We start from the raw sequence: 15,710 nt of genomic DNA on the forward strand, positions 1-15,710 counted from the left end.
TATTTACAGTATAATACCTTTAACGTTCACAATAGGCTCAGATCAATTTCCCGAGCTTGTTCAGGAACCACACGTTATCTTCTTGTATTCCTAAACGTAACTAAGCACCTTTGGTTTCTCATTTTTGATCCAGTTAAGTGACTTATGGGGTCTTTTTTGTCTCTTGAGGAAAGAGGGGCTTCAGTGATTAATTACAGGTTCTGTGTAATTGTTTTGAATGAAAACACAGAGGCCCCGTTTAAGTTCGGTCAGACATTGTTTACACATTGGACAGGCTCCTAGAGAAGGATCGATTGAAACCTTGTATACCAGCGTTGCCTGTGTTTCTGTGTGTTTATAGTGTGCTCCCTGATAAAATCTTCCCTCTTGTTGCTGGGTTGTGATGGGCTTGTTGCCTCTTAACCTAATATGGGGGTACCCTCTCTGTTTAGGGAGAGATCTGAGTCGCCGTCTCGTTTCTTTCCCTACTTTCTTTCTCGCGCCCTTCTTTCCCTTCTCTGTTAGTTTTTCAGAGATCTCTTACACTCCCTCTCTTCCTTCGTTTCTCTCATGCTCTCTGCCGGTCAAGCCCTCCTCTCTCACTTCTGTAAGTGTGCACACACACTAAGAGGGATTGGAGCTCTGTGCTTTTCCTTTCTCTTCAATAGATCAGCTTATTCTGTGCTACAGTAAGTAAACTGCTTACTACAAGTTCTTGCCATACTTAGAGAAAGAGTGGGGAAAACTCCCTTTCAGCTTTAAGCATCTTTTCATTCTGTCTTGTGGCTGTAGGGGACTGCTCTCAGATCTTGCTGTCTGATTAGTGTTACAGCAACAGGCTTTGGTGTAGTTCATTAAGTAGAATGTCTTATGCAACACTGAACACAGGGAGAGTCTCGGCATGGTGCTATCAACATGCATTTGAACTTCTCTGCTGTGTTTGTGTTCGCTTGAATGTGGAAGAAAAGAAAGCAGCGAACTTTGGAAGAGCTTTTTAATTTCACCTGTCAGTTGATGGCTTGCTAAAAGTGTCAAGGTAAGAAAAGCAACATTGGTGTCCAGTGTACCCTAACAATAATGTGATATAGGAGTAATAACTGAGCCATTGTATTTCGTCTAACTCTCTAAAAAGACACCTTTCTTTTGCATGTAGTAGGTGGAGTTATTTATTCCTAATACTTTCAAAAGTGAAAAACATCCATCACGCTTATCTCTGGCTGTCTGACCAAGGCTGTGCGCTGTTATTTAAGCGAGTGTGGTGGCTCGCTGTAGTATGACATCATGAGAACTGTAAGTGGGGGAGGGTGGTGGTGTAGAGGGGTCCCACTGGGTGCTCTGGGTAATGGGTTTTAGATTGTTTTGGCCATCATGATGACCCCACTTCTTTTCCTCTCTCTCTTCCTCTCTCCTCTGTCTTTTCCGTAATGCTTCCTCATTTGCCCTCAAACTTCTCTGTTCTTTTTTTTTTTCCTACTAATTTAAGTCCTACCTCCTTCATGTGAGGATGGCAATAGGAACATCCTCATCAGCAAGGATTCGCACCTTTACTTTGTACTTTTTAACCATAAAGAGACTGCTTACATGACCACATATTTGCTTCATTGATTTAGTGTTTTGGTTGTGGACTGGATCTTTAGCTGTAGTGCTAATCGTTGCAAGAGCACCCATCGACCCTCTTATCAGCTGCTTAGTGGCACACTTTGTGTCCTGTCTTTCTGCTCTTGCATGTATTGATTTCTGTGCACAACACTGTAAGTAAAAACAGTGAACTTATATTTAACATGAAAAAATATTCTTCACCTTAATGTGAAGTGGATCGTAGATACTACCTGATAACTAAGAGTTAAAAAGCAAGATTACTTATTCCATCTATAATTATTTTGTTATTAACGTGGTACTACTTTCTAATGACTCATTGACCTGATGTCTTAATTCAGTTTAATTGAATTCAATTTTATTTATCTAGGACGCTTCACAATGTAAGGTACAATACTGCAGAGAAGACCCCAACAATCAAACCACCCCCTCTGAACAAGCCCTTGGCAACAGTGGGAAAGAAAAACTCAGTTTTAAAAGGAGAGCCCTCTAGCAGAACCAGGCTCAGGGAGGGGCAGCCATCTCCCTGACTGGTTGGGGTTGATGCAAGCTTACAAGTATGATAGTTGGACTTTATTTCCTGTCTACTCACCAATTACTCTTTGAAAATTAGATTATTTAGTCCCTTCCTGTGCATACATTTATATGTTGCAATTTCTCTTGGCTCTTGTTTCCTTTGCTTTTTCTTCTTTTGTTCTTGCATGACCTTAAAGGATGCCCAGCAAGTGCAAGCACAAACTTAGAATCTGTGCAGCATGTTATTGTAGTTGCTGCATTTCAGTTCATTTTGTTTTAGTTTCTACTAAAGTACTTTGCCCACAGTTTTTGTTTTTTTTGTTTTTGCCCATCACTCTGCGTTTTCCACTGCTCTCAACTCTGAACATGACGCACGCACAATAATACCCTAAGCTTGTTAGAGGTGTGAGGCAGTGCTTGGGAGGTGGGCCCAACTCTTGGATCTCTGGTAAAACTGCTCCTTGTGAAATTCAACAGGAGGATTATGATTCAAGTCACCGTTGGCCGTGCCTCTCCATTTCCTGTGTTGTGCTAACCTGTGTTTTTCTCTTTTTCACCTCCCTTTTTGTATTTCCTGCACCACTGTCTTATTTTTTTTGTATCCTTTCCCCTCATTTCTTTTGCCCCCTTCATTTTCACCTCCTCTTCCACTTAATCTTGTCCTGGTCGTTTTCTTAATTCCTCTCCTGCTTTTTGTTGAGCCTCGCTTCCTGTTTTGACAAACCTCCCTCAGACGTTTCTAATTGTTTGCTTCCTATTATTTTGACCTTTTTATGCTTCTGCCTTGTACAACCAGGCTTTCGGACGCTGTACGGGACGCTGAAACCTGATTACACAACAAGGGATCTAGTAGCAGCAAGTGGCATTACTAGTGGTATTTCATGAATAATGGGCTGTTATGAAACAGATTTAAATGTATTTGGAGTTCTAATATATACCTCTTGCGACTATATTTTTATTTTTGTTGCTATCACAGTTGTGTTTTTGCTGTAACAATCAAAGGGAATGTCAGTGGGAGTTGGGAATCCCTTGAAATCATTTTCCTTTTTGTGGGATCCCAAATACCCACATGCTTACAACACCCACATTACAATGACAGAACAGTATTGCATGAATCTAACCCACGATGACCCTCCCACTGAACATCTGACCTATAGTTATATCTTATGTGTCAACTGAGCGCATGCTGCTGCCAGTCTAGCACTCAATGTGCTTCTGATGTACCGCACACTCCCCTTGTCTCCAGTTTCATCTTTTTTAATGTGGTTGACAAGGCCGAAGCGCTCGTTTTGTAATCAAGAAGCCAAGACAGTGCATGAAAAAACAAGTGCAAGCTTTGTGTTCATGAATATTCAGTTCTGATTCTGTGCAGCAAGTTGTAGGCATTTTTTTTCCTGAGTTCATCTCTAATGCGTTGCAGGTGCTTGACTATGTGAATGCATTCCTAGCACCAGTCCGCTTGCTCTTGATTTCTAATTTCTTCTTCACATGTTTTGATAAGTGAGACTTTCTCAAGAGATTCTGTGTTTATGTAGACCAAAGTATGGAGTCTACTGTCTTATTCAAAGCAGATACTCGGACTCAGACATCAGGGTTCTGCAGTCTAAACACTTATTCTTCAAAAGATGAGCTTGAAGGCTGGACGTGTGTTTGTTCAGAAGTATAAATACACAGATCATAGAGTAAATACAGTGTTACATGTATACTCAGCCACTACAAACTGAGCGCACACACTTATAAAACAAACATGAACAACAGCACTTCCAAGTCCGCGGCCCTCTTAGATGCATTGTTTTTGAAAGACAAAATCACATTTAATTGTTTAGAAATGTTGCAAATGGATGTTTATGGTTAACATAATTATTAATGATTTTTAATTGCATGTCTATAGAGGCCCATTTTCAGTTGTTGCAGCATTATGCTGTTGACAAAATAAAGATTTTGGTAGCATGATGCCTGCTTTCCTGGTTTAAAGCTGAAAACTGGCTTCAACTTTGAAAGAAAGAAGTGGGAGGCTCTGGAGCGTGAGCAAGAAAAAAAGACGAGACTGAGAAACAGATGCCACTTCAGGAAATCCGACGGTGTTGGGCATGATCCCCAGTGTTCTTGAACGTCACTGAAATAAACACACTTTATGTGTAAGAGTGCTTGAAAGTATACCAGGGCTTGAAGTGTTGAGGAAGGAAGACCTGCTGAAAATCAGTTACTTCAATTTGCAAGAGAGGTGTGTCGTTCACACTTGAATGTTTGGTTATTTTCGCAAATGAACATTAACATTTTATAGAGCCTGCATTTTTCATTTAATGCATAGCAGTGTAACTATAAATACATTAAAAAATGAGACATAAACGTAGACGCAAATGAGCACGGCGCTCAGTCAGTAGTGAGACTGTCCAGGCTCAGGGTGCAGGAAAGCAAACATTACCTTCTGGAGACAGTAATGGCAGGAAAGGTTAGAACAGAGCAGGACAGTTCGGAGAGTTTCTTAGTGATACAAACCAGGATTAGAGGTTGCCGGGATAAAGAGGATGGCGTGATATGTGCATACATATAAATCTGCACCGGTGATTGGAGAGTAAGAAACACGTTTGCACCTTATCACATGTTCAGCCCGAGTGGCGGGACATCTTCTTGGCATGTTTGGGTTTGCTTGGTTTATGTCCTTTGATTTGGTTTATACTTTTCCTGGGGAGGGTGGGGTTAGAGTGTCCCTGTGCTGAGATAGAAGAGCTGCTGTCCATAACTCGCCCCTCACCTTGCTTTCAAATAGACGAGGCCCAGTTGATTTAAATGTTCTCGTCGTGTTGGGTGGGCAGGTTTTCACGTGTTCCAGCTTCGTCGGCTTCACTTTCGCCGCATTAAAGCAAACACACAGTCCAAAATCATGTGATTGAGTTTTGAAAGATTAGGCTGTGCTGCATGTAAAACTTCTAGTAATTTGTAGTATTTCAAGAATGATGTTGTGGATATTCAGAGAATTACAGAGTTCATTTCTATGCTTGGAGAAGTCAGTTTTTGGCAGTTCGAAGAAAAAAAAAATGTTTTCAGCTACAGTGCTTTTTCTTCATACTCTACTATATAATTTATTTGTATGTTGTGCTCTTTGGTCCTTGTGTTTCAAGGCACAAACTCTGAGTAAAGTTTTACTTGGATGAAAAGAATAAATAGCTTCTAATTTATGCTTTGGGAACTTTTTGTTAAGCAGTTTAAGAACTCAGGGTTGCTTTAATATGAAATGAAAGAGAAGCCTTAAATATGTTAGGGTCTTCTTGAAGGCGAAGAAATACAATGTATTCATGCTAATCTTTAATGTAGAAAAGGGTAGGTTCTAATTTTGATATTATTTATTAATCAAGCAAATATAATCCACATAAGATAATAGAATGAACTGAAAATTCCGGTTTCAGGTTGAATACCTTGAAGGACTAATTAGCTTGTTTTTATGCATCTATCAGTCATGAGATCTGTCGTGTTTGCAAGAAACTGTCATTGTAAACACACACCTACATTTTTCTTCCTTCCTGCAAAGCATTAATTGTATTGGAAAATACAACCAGTAACCTCAACTAACCTAGACCCTCCAGGATGCTTCTAAAAGTAGATTTAAGACAGAATGATGCATTTCTGTTCCTTGAATGTCAGCTTCGTGGGAGAGTGCATCTGGGGGGGGGGCATGGTACTATTACAGTGGTTTGCCTAATCCCATGTGTACACTTGTGTTTAATTGCATGATATCATTACCAGATTCAAGTGTGTTTGCGTGTGCATATATGGAAATGGTGGAAAGGCAAGTGGAATATACAGTCGCGCCGTCTTTTCTGTGGCATTTTGCATTTGGCAGCTGAGCAGTGTTGAGCCTCGGTACTTAAACTTTGAATAATATATAAACAGAAGTATTTGCAGAGGAGTGTGGACGCACACGTTGGTGTCACTGCTAGAAAGACACTGTTGATGGAGGTCAGGGGGTGTCATTGTGAGTGTGCATGTGAGATTGGTCGGAGAGATCAAAGTAAAGAGTTCAAGATGTGGATCGTTTGGATTTCAAAGGGATTGCATGAGCGTCTTTGGTGTCCAGCATGCTCATACATGACTTTATGCCTCTGGCATGATATACATTACGGCACGGGCATGAGTCACAATGGGTTTGGGTGTCTGCATTTTAGCATGTGTTTGCATACGTGTGTCTTTGACTGTGTGCATTCCAGCTCGAAGTTCAGTAGTCTGTGTGGTGCCCTGCAGTGCCCCTTGCTAATCCATTCCCAAAATGGCTGTTGCCAGGCAGAGAAATTACCCAGCAGGGTGCTAATGGGACTAAATAGGAAACTCAGCTCTGTAGGTTTTATTGAACTCATAGCTTATATGTCAGGTGTAATTTTATTTTCTTAATATGCCCAATTAGCTGTTGAAACCATTATAAGCACCACACAGTTGATTCCTGTCCTCGGTTTAAGGTGTATGGATGTCAGCAAGGCTCAAACAAACATGCTCATAGGAACATAGAACAACTGCACCGTCACATCGGTGATGCCATTTTGCCCCGGTTGAACTCAAAGGTGAAAAGGAAATCATCTATCTAAGAGAATGGTATGAAGGAAATGTCAGCTGTCAGGAGCTAACCTTGGTCGCAGTACTGATAGAAGGTAGGTTGACACCATACAGTAAGTGGCAGCAACAAATGACTTTGAGTCCACGCTTTCCAAATGTCCAGGAATGGAGAAACAACATCATGTAAGATTTTACAACTCAACTTAAATTGTATAGCTTAAAGGATACAGCATAAATCCAGTATATACTTCCTATGCAGCACAGTTTTACTCTAGCTGAGCACTTAAAGCACGATAGATTTGTCCAGAATGGTCCAAAATACAGATCATATACCAAACTGTAGGCAGTTACTTTAAAGACAATCAGCCAAACTGATAATATGTTACGTCCATGGGAGCTGAGTGGGTGCAGCCGCTTCTGGCATTCACAATTCCCCTAAACTGAGCTTAAGTCATTAAAATTTCTTGCACATGCACAGTGTAACATGAGATACAATGCTATATTAGTAGCAACTAACCGGCTGAATGACAAACTCAGCAGTGTTCTATAATATGAAGAAAAATGTGCCTGTGTATGTTGAATATATGGTGACCTGTAGTTTTGGAGTTTAGCCTAAAAAAAAAAAAAAGGAGGAGGTGGGTTTCCTTTTAACTGGAAATTCAGCCTCTTTCCCCATGTGTTTGCCTGAAGTTTGATAATGACTTTGTGTGTGTGTGTGTGTGTGTGTGTGTGTGTGTGTGTGTGTGTGTGTGTGTGTGTGAGGACAGCTGCTTTGTGTCGATCAAAAGCAGCAGCACTCTTTTTCTTACTTTGTTAGTTCCCAATTTTCAGGTCTGTTGTGCTACTAAAACATTTGTTACATGTTTGAAAGAGTTAGTGTTACAGGAGAACAACAGACTTGATGTTGCCCCATGTGATCGCCACATAATGGATTACCTTGACTTTTTTCTTGTGTCTAAAAGAGCTGCTAGACTTATGGACCATTGTTTAGTCTGGGATTCATTGTTTTGGTCTTTCTCAAAAGCTGTTATAGACGGGGGTTATTCATTATTACAGCGACTTATATTTAAAAGTCTTAAAACAGTTGGTCGCTTTACAAAAGTGTCTTGGACTGCCAGATATTTTACAGGAGAGGAGAATACCAGGAAAAAAGTATCCAACAAAATAAAAGGAAATCCTTGAATCCATCCATGAAAATGAGGCCACATCTTTGGTGATTTAATCAAATGTCTTGTTATGGCTTACGAAACGTTCAAAACCACAACATATTTAAGGCTTTTTATGACTAATAAAAAGATCAAATACTCATATCGGAGAAAAACAAAACACTTTGATAATTGCTTATCAAAATAATGTACTTTCTTTTTGACTCCTTGAATCAGTTGCACCTCTAAACAGTTTATAGATGTAATTCTGTAGTCTCTATTTCTTCTGTTTTGGGGTTATTTGCAGCTGCTTGGTCCACTGGCATTTCTGTTGCTTTGATACTCAGTATTGGAGCATTCATGCAGTGTTTACTAGCAGCGAAACTTCTCTGCCCATGAATGTTTATTACTAATGGGAAACAGAAAAAAAATCAAGCTCTAATTAACTCAAATTCAACCCCTTTTAAAATGCAGAATAAATATTAAAAGGCACGAGTGCTATGCTTGGCCCAGGTCAAACATGGCGTTCATTGTGGAAAAACTACCCTTTTAAAGTAGTAGACTTAATGTCTGTTCGGTGGACATGCACAGTCTCTAGATGCCAGTAAAGGAAGGTCTTTTATGAGAAATGTTAGATAAGAAGAGGGAAAGAACTGGGAGAGGCGATTAGCCCAAATATGCTTAATGTCAGTTTTATATTTTTTCCTTCCAACATGTTGTTTAAAGTTTAGGCTTTTGGTAATTATGCTCACTCGCGTGCGTGTGCGCGTTTGTGTGTAACCCTTCTTCTTTGTGTTTCTCACTCTTGACTCTGACTCTCTAAACGTGCAGGCTGATATGTCTCCTTTCCCTGGGGATGGTCCAGATCTGACAACAGCTAGGCCTACACCCCATGCAGGAAACCCATCCCACTGAGATATAATATGCACGGTTGTGCATGTGGATATTATGCCACACCAGTGCCAGTCAGTGTCTAGTATTTGTATAGACGTTAGCTTTTCTGCAATCTTGCTCCTTTTGCTTTTTTTTATCAAGCAGTTGATGATCATACACTTCGAGGAATATGTCCTCATTAAACTTGTATTGTGTTCATTCCCCACTCTAAAACCAGTATTGATTTTTTTGCCCCATTGTGATATCCATCCTCAGCATGAACGCCCGCTTACAGTGCCACAAAATCTTTTTCTTAATAGCGTTTCTCTGAAATCTGTGCCAGCAGAGCCCCTGTGCAGGTTCAAACAAGGACAAGGAACAAGCGATATTTTTTTGATAATTGTTTCCTTTAAGTCAGATGGATTTTTTTCTGAGAAGAGCATGAAATAAAGGTCAAAATGTTCACCCAGTAAAGCTTGACAGCTGCCTCCAGCCTTCTCCTCTCCATCTTCCTTGTTATTCGCCTTTTTCTATGTACCACATATCTGTCTGTCTCACTCTGTCAAGGTCTTTTTCCTCCCTTTCTTCCTATCTGTTTTGTGCCTCAATCGCAGTTCTCTCAGTTAATTATTTCTTTTGAAGCTTTGATTTTTTTCTTGTCATTGAAGAGAAATTGCTTCTAAGAATGACTATGTCGAAGAAGCTCATGATAGTGACCTCTAATTCAAATGTTACACAATACACTGCAACTACACCGGATTACATACATTTTTGTTTCATCTTGTGTATTCTATTAGCGCGTACAAGGGTATTCAAGGTTGTTAAAGATGATCATATAGTACTCATTATGTATGTTCAACTTCCTGAAAACAAAACCTTTAAATGGAAGTTACTTTTATATAAATAAAAGCCAACGTAATGTATGTATAGTGCTTAAAAAAAATGTAAGTTTAATGCCACTGTTGCCCTTAATTACCAGTGCTGTTACTTCTTATAGTTCATGTTGTTACATATGCATTTTTAAATGTAGTGTTTAACAAAAAGCTGAAAAAATATACTAAAGCACATTATTATTTTTTGAGTTTGATTATAGTTGATTAAAATTATAGTTATTTACTCAGATCCCTGAACATAAAAAATTGTTTTAGTAGTTGAATGTTATGATTTGGGTATAAAATGTATTTTTTTTTTTTTGCCAAATAAATAATATTTTAATTTTTAGATTTCAACAATTTTTGCCAGATTTCTAAAATGCTTGTTTTTTTGTTTTTGTTTTCAATGACAGTTGGTCTAATAAATTTGGTAAGCACTGTATGTGAAAAAGTCAAGCCTGTTTAGAATTGCTTGTGTATATTGATTATATGGACATGTATAAGGTCTCTTTCCTACAAACAGGTGTTTCCATTTTTAGTTCTTTGCAAATAACCATTTTGGTAATGGCTTCCTTTACAGGTTAACAACTATGTGGAGGAAAGAGAGGAGATCAACCTGATTCATCCTGCCAAAAAGCTCCTGTTGTTGTGCCCTGGATGTGTCTGTCTCAGGGAGTCTCTCTGGCCAGTGGACTTGGTCAGCAGCAGCCCAGCCAGCCTTGATCTGAAGCCCTACATTAAAACTCAGCACTGTCATTCATCTTACACCTCCAGGTTTGGATATTTATGTTTTCTTTTGTCTGAAATGTCCTGTTTAAACCAAAATTTGTCCTAAGGGAAATGACTGAGTCCACAAAATGATACAATTTACAAAATGAAGAGAATTTAGGTGTGAAATTATACTGCATGCAAGACGTATGAACATAATTGGGGGCAAAATCTTGTGCTGTAGAGAATATCCCATTACTTTCCAGTTCTTAATTGGTCAAACCATTAACTAGTAAGAGTTTTGCTAACAGACAGTGGTGCTGCTTGTCAGCTGCATGCATCCCCAAAATGCTACATATTTTACCTTCAGTTATGTAATCTGAATGCTCTGGAAATTACAGACTGGATATATCATGAGATATTTAGATTAAAGTTGCAAACAAACTTTATTTCTAGGTTTTATCGGTCTTGTAGCCAGAAGACGAAGTTGGGTTCCCTGCTAACTGGAGCACTGCTAGAGGCCACACTCGTGCTTGGTGCTCGCACGGCACTCCTTTACCCATTACCCCAGTGCCCCAACAGCCACGCTGTCTTGAAAGGTAGGCTTCATGCTGTTGTTTGCATGCACGTAATCTTGGGAAAATAACATAATGTGATATAGAGTATGTGTATCTTAAATACACAGACAGATGACACATTATAAGGAAAAAAAAAAATAAATTATGCTGTGGAGGACATTTTTGCTGGCATGGTTTGATCCCACTTATTCTACTTGTTCTGAGTGAAACATGCTCTCTGCTATAATGCCCGCATCACGGAGCATGAGACGACATAGAAAGGTTTGAGAAGTATGAAGTGACCTAAATGCTATCCTATTTGCAATCATCATCTCGATGCGAACAAAGAACTGTGGAATATTTTGGACTGACAGCGCTGTCCACCATCATCAAAACACAGAATGAGGCAGCATCCTTTGGAAGAGACTCCTGAGACTTGGAGGATCTATTCCAGTGCACACTGAAGCTGTTCTGGCAGAATGTGGTGGTCTAACACCTTACTAAGACACTTTCTGTTAAGATTTCCATTAATTTGACACCTGTCTCAACATTATAGGATAATTTGCTCTTATTTCTGCTCATAAGATAATAAACAGAGGTGCACAAATTGGATCCCAAGTGAAGCGGGAACTTCTGGGATTCTCATTATTCCCCTGCGGTCTATTGCTCCCCTCGTTTTCCTCCTCTCTGCACTTTTCCCACATGATTCCTTATCCACAGCGTGATCTGGGTATGTTGGGGTCTGTAGCTGATCCCAGTGGTTGGCCGTTCCCTCTTTCCATTCTCTTTTATTTGCCTTGCTGTGTTCTCTCCATTCACATAGCCCTCACCGTCTCCCCCTTTCCCTTCTATTCTCTAATTTAGATACACTCGTGCTCAAGTGGTTTAAGAAGGAAGGAAAAACTTCCAGACATCACAGAGTCTACACAACACTCATTACACACACATCAGGTTATCTGAAAAGAGGCGATATGCACTTCAAACATGCTTGCGCCGCTCCCCAGAAAAGCTTCGGAATCACAGCATGATAGACTTACATTCCAGCTTTTTATGCAGCAGAGGATCATCAAGCTCTGCCACTTAAATGCTTTGAGGAGTAAATTAAAATGTCAGTTGTGAGAAGATAAGACAATAAGCTAAATTCTATCATGCATATTGCGTTTCACCTCTTTTTCTCACTCTCACTGCCCTTTTTCCTCAGTCTCCACATGACTTCATTGTCCAACCAGTCAGGTTGTCGGTCCGTTGTTCAGCTGTCTGTCTACCTTCTCTGTAGAGATGTTACGTATGACTTAAATGTAAGCCAATACTGTCATTAATTTCCACTGGCAGTGAGACAGCGGACAGGCTGTCTCTGACAGGATCAAGGAGACACACACACTCAGATGCACACACAAGTATGCAAACACATTTTTCTGTTTCTTTCTTTTTGATTTGCTCTCGGTCGTGTTAATAATTATAAAGCATTTGTTTTTGTCAGGCCAGCTTTTTTGAGGCAACACACAATCGCACACAGACGCACGCTTACACAGTGCATATCTTTAACGTGACACACTGTTCTGTTCTAATGGGTGTTACAGGAAACAGAATTGAGCCAGACACGCGCGCACACATAGCAGCCCGTCAAAACTTGTAGAATTTGTTATCAAGCAACAAAGTTAGTTACCCATAGCCATGTTATTGTGCTTTTAAATAGGCATGTGTTGCTATTGTGATGTAATATATTTATTGAATCTAATTTGAATGATTTTATATTTAGTTTATTTTTAGTTCAGAGACTATGATATCCCTGTAACAAACACATGCTGTAGTTTTCCTCTTTTAAAAGCTCTGAAGCACTTACGAGCCTAGAAGTAAGGAGTGCTGAATTGAAAAGTCAGAAGTGGTCTTTATTACTGTAAAATTGGCCTTGGGTAAGGCATTGACTCCCCCAGCTGACATTTTGTCAGGGCACAGGTTTAAAGACGTGAAGGCTAAAGTGATTATCTGATGTCATAAAAGACATTTTATTATCCCGAGTTTGGGCAAGCTCTGCATTAAGTTTCAAACTTGGATAGTGTTGGTGTTGTTATTGCTTTCTTACCATTTTTGGTATTGTTCCTCTCTTCAGTGCTCTAACCTGATTCTGGTCTTTATGTTTTTTCAAAGCTTTACAATCAAAGTTATGTAGCTGTTAAAGTAACTAGTACATATGCAGACATATTTACAGATTTATTACCAGATTATTTCCTTAATTCATTTCTTGTGCACATTGTGTGTCCACTGTATATATTTATATTTAGAGTATGGCTCTCATACTTGATGATATAAAGACAGAGATTATGAGAAGTTTGCTGTTCCTAGTGTATTCAGACTATATGCACATGACAATTTTAGGATTGGATAGGATCAATACAGATTATTTATTTTGAAACTTGTTCTGCGTCTCTGCTACAAACGCTCTAAATGGCCTGCATTTGTTTTACTCAGTCCCTAAGGACCCCAAAGCGCTTTACACTACATTCAGTCATTCACCCATTCGTGATGGTAAGCTACATTGTAGCCACAGCTGCCCTGGGGCAGCTGACAGAGGCGAAGCTGCCGGACACTAGCGCCACCGGGCCCTCTGACCACCACCTTGATATTTGGCATGCAGCCAGGAGGCAGCCTGGGATCGAACCACCGACCTTCTGATTAGTGGCTGACCTGCTCTGCCACCTGAGCTACAGCCACCCCAAAGATTATTGCTGGACTGGCCTTGGTCTATTCTTAGTTTTCCTATGAGTTCTGAAAGGTGGTGTGTTTGTGGAAGGCTTCTTTACTGCCCTGTCGCTCTAAAGAAATGAAAGGGTTTTTCTCGTTCCTCATACATATATTTGTATAAATGCGTTATATTTTTCTGTTGCATCAACATTTGGTTGATGCCAAGCGTTGTTCATGTTTGATATATGAAAATGCACATATGTGATTATGTGCTTCTGTATACATTGTGTTTGTTTGTTTGTTTGTTTGCATACAGAACATGCAAAGATATTTTAAATCTTTGTGTGTTCTGCAAAGGATCTCACAACATTCTGGAGCTAACCTGCACTACGAGCTAAAATGTTACTTTATTTGTGTACCATTTTAGGTCTGCTTCAGATTACAACAAATGTAGGATGTGCAACTCTGGAGTCTATGGAGAGATTTAAGTGAGGTAGAAAGGCAGAAATTTAATGAGAATTTCTCATTCCGCTTCAAAAGCAGGTGTAAAATGCTAATAATTGAACAAGAGCTTTGACTTTGATTAGGCATTCATGCATAGATTGCATGTTGCGAGTGCAATTGCTTTAAAAAATGACAAAATAAAACAACAATTGACAAGAGTATTTGAAAACCACTGAGCTACCAATTGCAAGGTGCTTTTCTTCACCAAACCCGCGCTCGCAGATGAGTCAGTTTCATTCTCACATCCTGATTCAGCAGATAACTCGCTTACACAACTCCAGCCTCACTTTAGCCCCGTTTTCTTTTTTTCCTGCATTGTTTAAGAATGCTTCTCCACGGGCTCGACTGAAGTGTTGCCTTAGCGAGTCAGCCGGCTAACACAAGATTTGTAATTCCAGAAAACAGGCTTGTGCCAAATTATCTTATTATTTAACGCTCGATTGATGCTCACAGCTTGGGTTTGCAGCGATAAAAGTTCTGTCATTAACCTTTATTATTATGTGTTGCTTTATTAGTGGGCTTCAAGTATATACTTGTCTTTTGCAGCTTCTAGATTTAGATATAATATTTGAATACGTTTACACATTAGCATGGCTGTGTTAAATCAGTAGTCTGGTGAAGACTGATGTATTTATTCCTCCTCTTAATGCTAGCAGGTTGTGTAAGTAGAGTCAAAACAAAATATATTCCTTACATATACACACTCTCTGCTTAAATAATAATAATAATAATGATGGATTGCATTTATATAGCGCTTTTCGGGGCCCTCAAATGTGCGATCCTTCAGGACTGTGAAGGAGGTGTAACTCTTCAAATAGTGTATGTGTAATCCTGGCACTAAATGTTTACGTCTGCGGGCCTTTTTCCTCTTAAAGCATCCAGACTAAAAAAAAACCCCTCAACTGAAGACCAGTGGGATTTAGCCATATTTATGTCAACTCTAAGTGGGGGTTGTTTAAAGTGATTTTCTTGAGATCATTTCCTGCATTGTACTGCTCAGAAGGAAGTAAGTGGCTTTAGTTTACAGGCTGCCATCCTTCTAGCTCAATGTTGGTGTTTCTTTCTCCTTATTTCTTTCATTTTCTTTCTTCCACTCTGTTGTCATTGTACATTGTGTTGCTTTTAAGACCCATTGACAGCAGATGTGGTGGCGAATCAAAAGGAAACTCTCAGGGATTACAAAAACACGTATTGTTCGTATGCCCATTTCAACTAAATATACATTGACATTCCTATTGTGACATGATATACGCACAGTCATTACGTTTTTTCACTAGTAAAGCTTAAAAATACTGCTTCGTTTTTGGGACTGGGGGTAAATTGGCTATTTATTTCTTTTATACCTGATGATTAATGCAACAAAAGTGAAGTAATTTCACGTAATAAAGTTGTAAAGGACATAAAAGGGAGCACAGCTGTGTAGATTTCCAAAGTTTTTAATGATCTATATATGTGTGTGATTTATGACAGAGTAGTGGGATAGTATGCTGGGTCTGACTGTAGCGCATGGCTGAGAACTATGTATAGTGTTGTTGAAGAGGGGGTGGGAGACACAGAGAAACAGAGATTGTGTGTAATAAGAGAGAGCGCAAGCGAGAGAGTGAGAGGAAAAGAGAAGTGCATGTAGTCAGGAGACATCGAAGAAAGACCGCTTTGGTGATGAGGACACGCAGTGAAGCTGAGTGACTGAAAGAAAGTTGAGAGGAAGAGAAAGATAAAGCGTTAGTTAGAGA

At 39.5% G+C, this 15,710-nt stretch overlaps 1 protein-coding gene across 2 annotated transcripts in view; it reads left to right on the forward strand.

The window, feature by feature from the left end:
- The window catches only part of plce1 (phospholipase C, epsilon 1), a 78,812-nt gene that overhangs the window by 26,874 nt on the left and 36,228 nt on the right, over nt 1-15,710 (forward strand). For both annotated transcript variants that reach the window (XM_080305483.1, XM_080305484.1), the window contains exons 7-8: nt 10,107-10,300; nt 10,691-10,833. In XM_080305483.1, coding sequence (XP_080161609.1) covers nt 10,107-10,300; nt 10,691-10,833 — 337 coding nt within the window. The remainder of the gene's footprint in view (nt 1-10,106; nt 10,301-10,690; nt 10,834-15,710) is intronic.

The sequence above is a fragment of the Astatotilapia calliptera genome, chromosome 8, assembly GCF_964374335.1.
Source record: "Astatotilapia calliptera chromosome 8, fAstCal68.1, whole genome shotgun sequence".
Classification (NCBI taxonomy): domain Eukaryota; kingdom Metazoa; phylum Chordata; class Actinopteri; order Cichliformes; family Cichlidae; genus Astatotilapia; species Astatotilapia calliptera.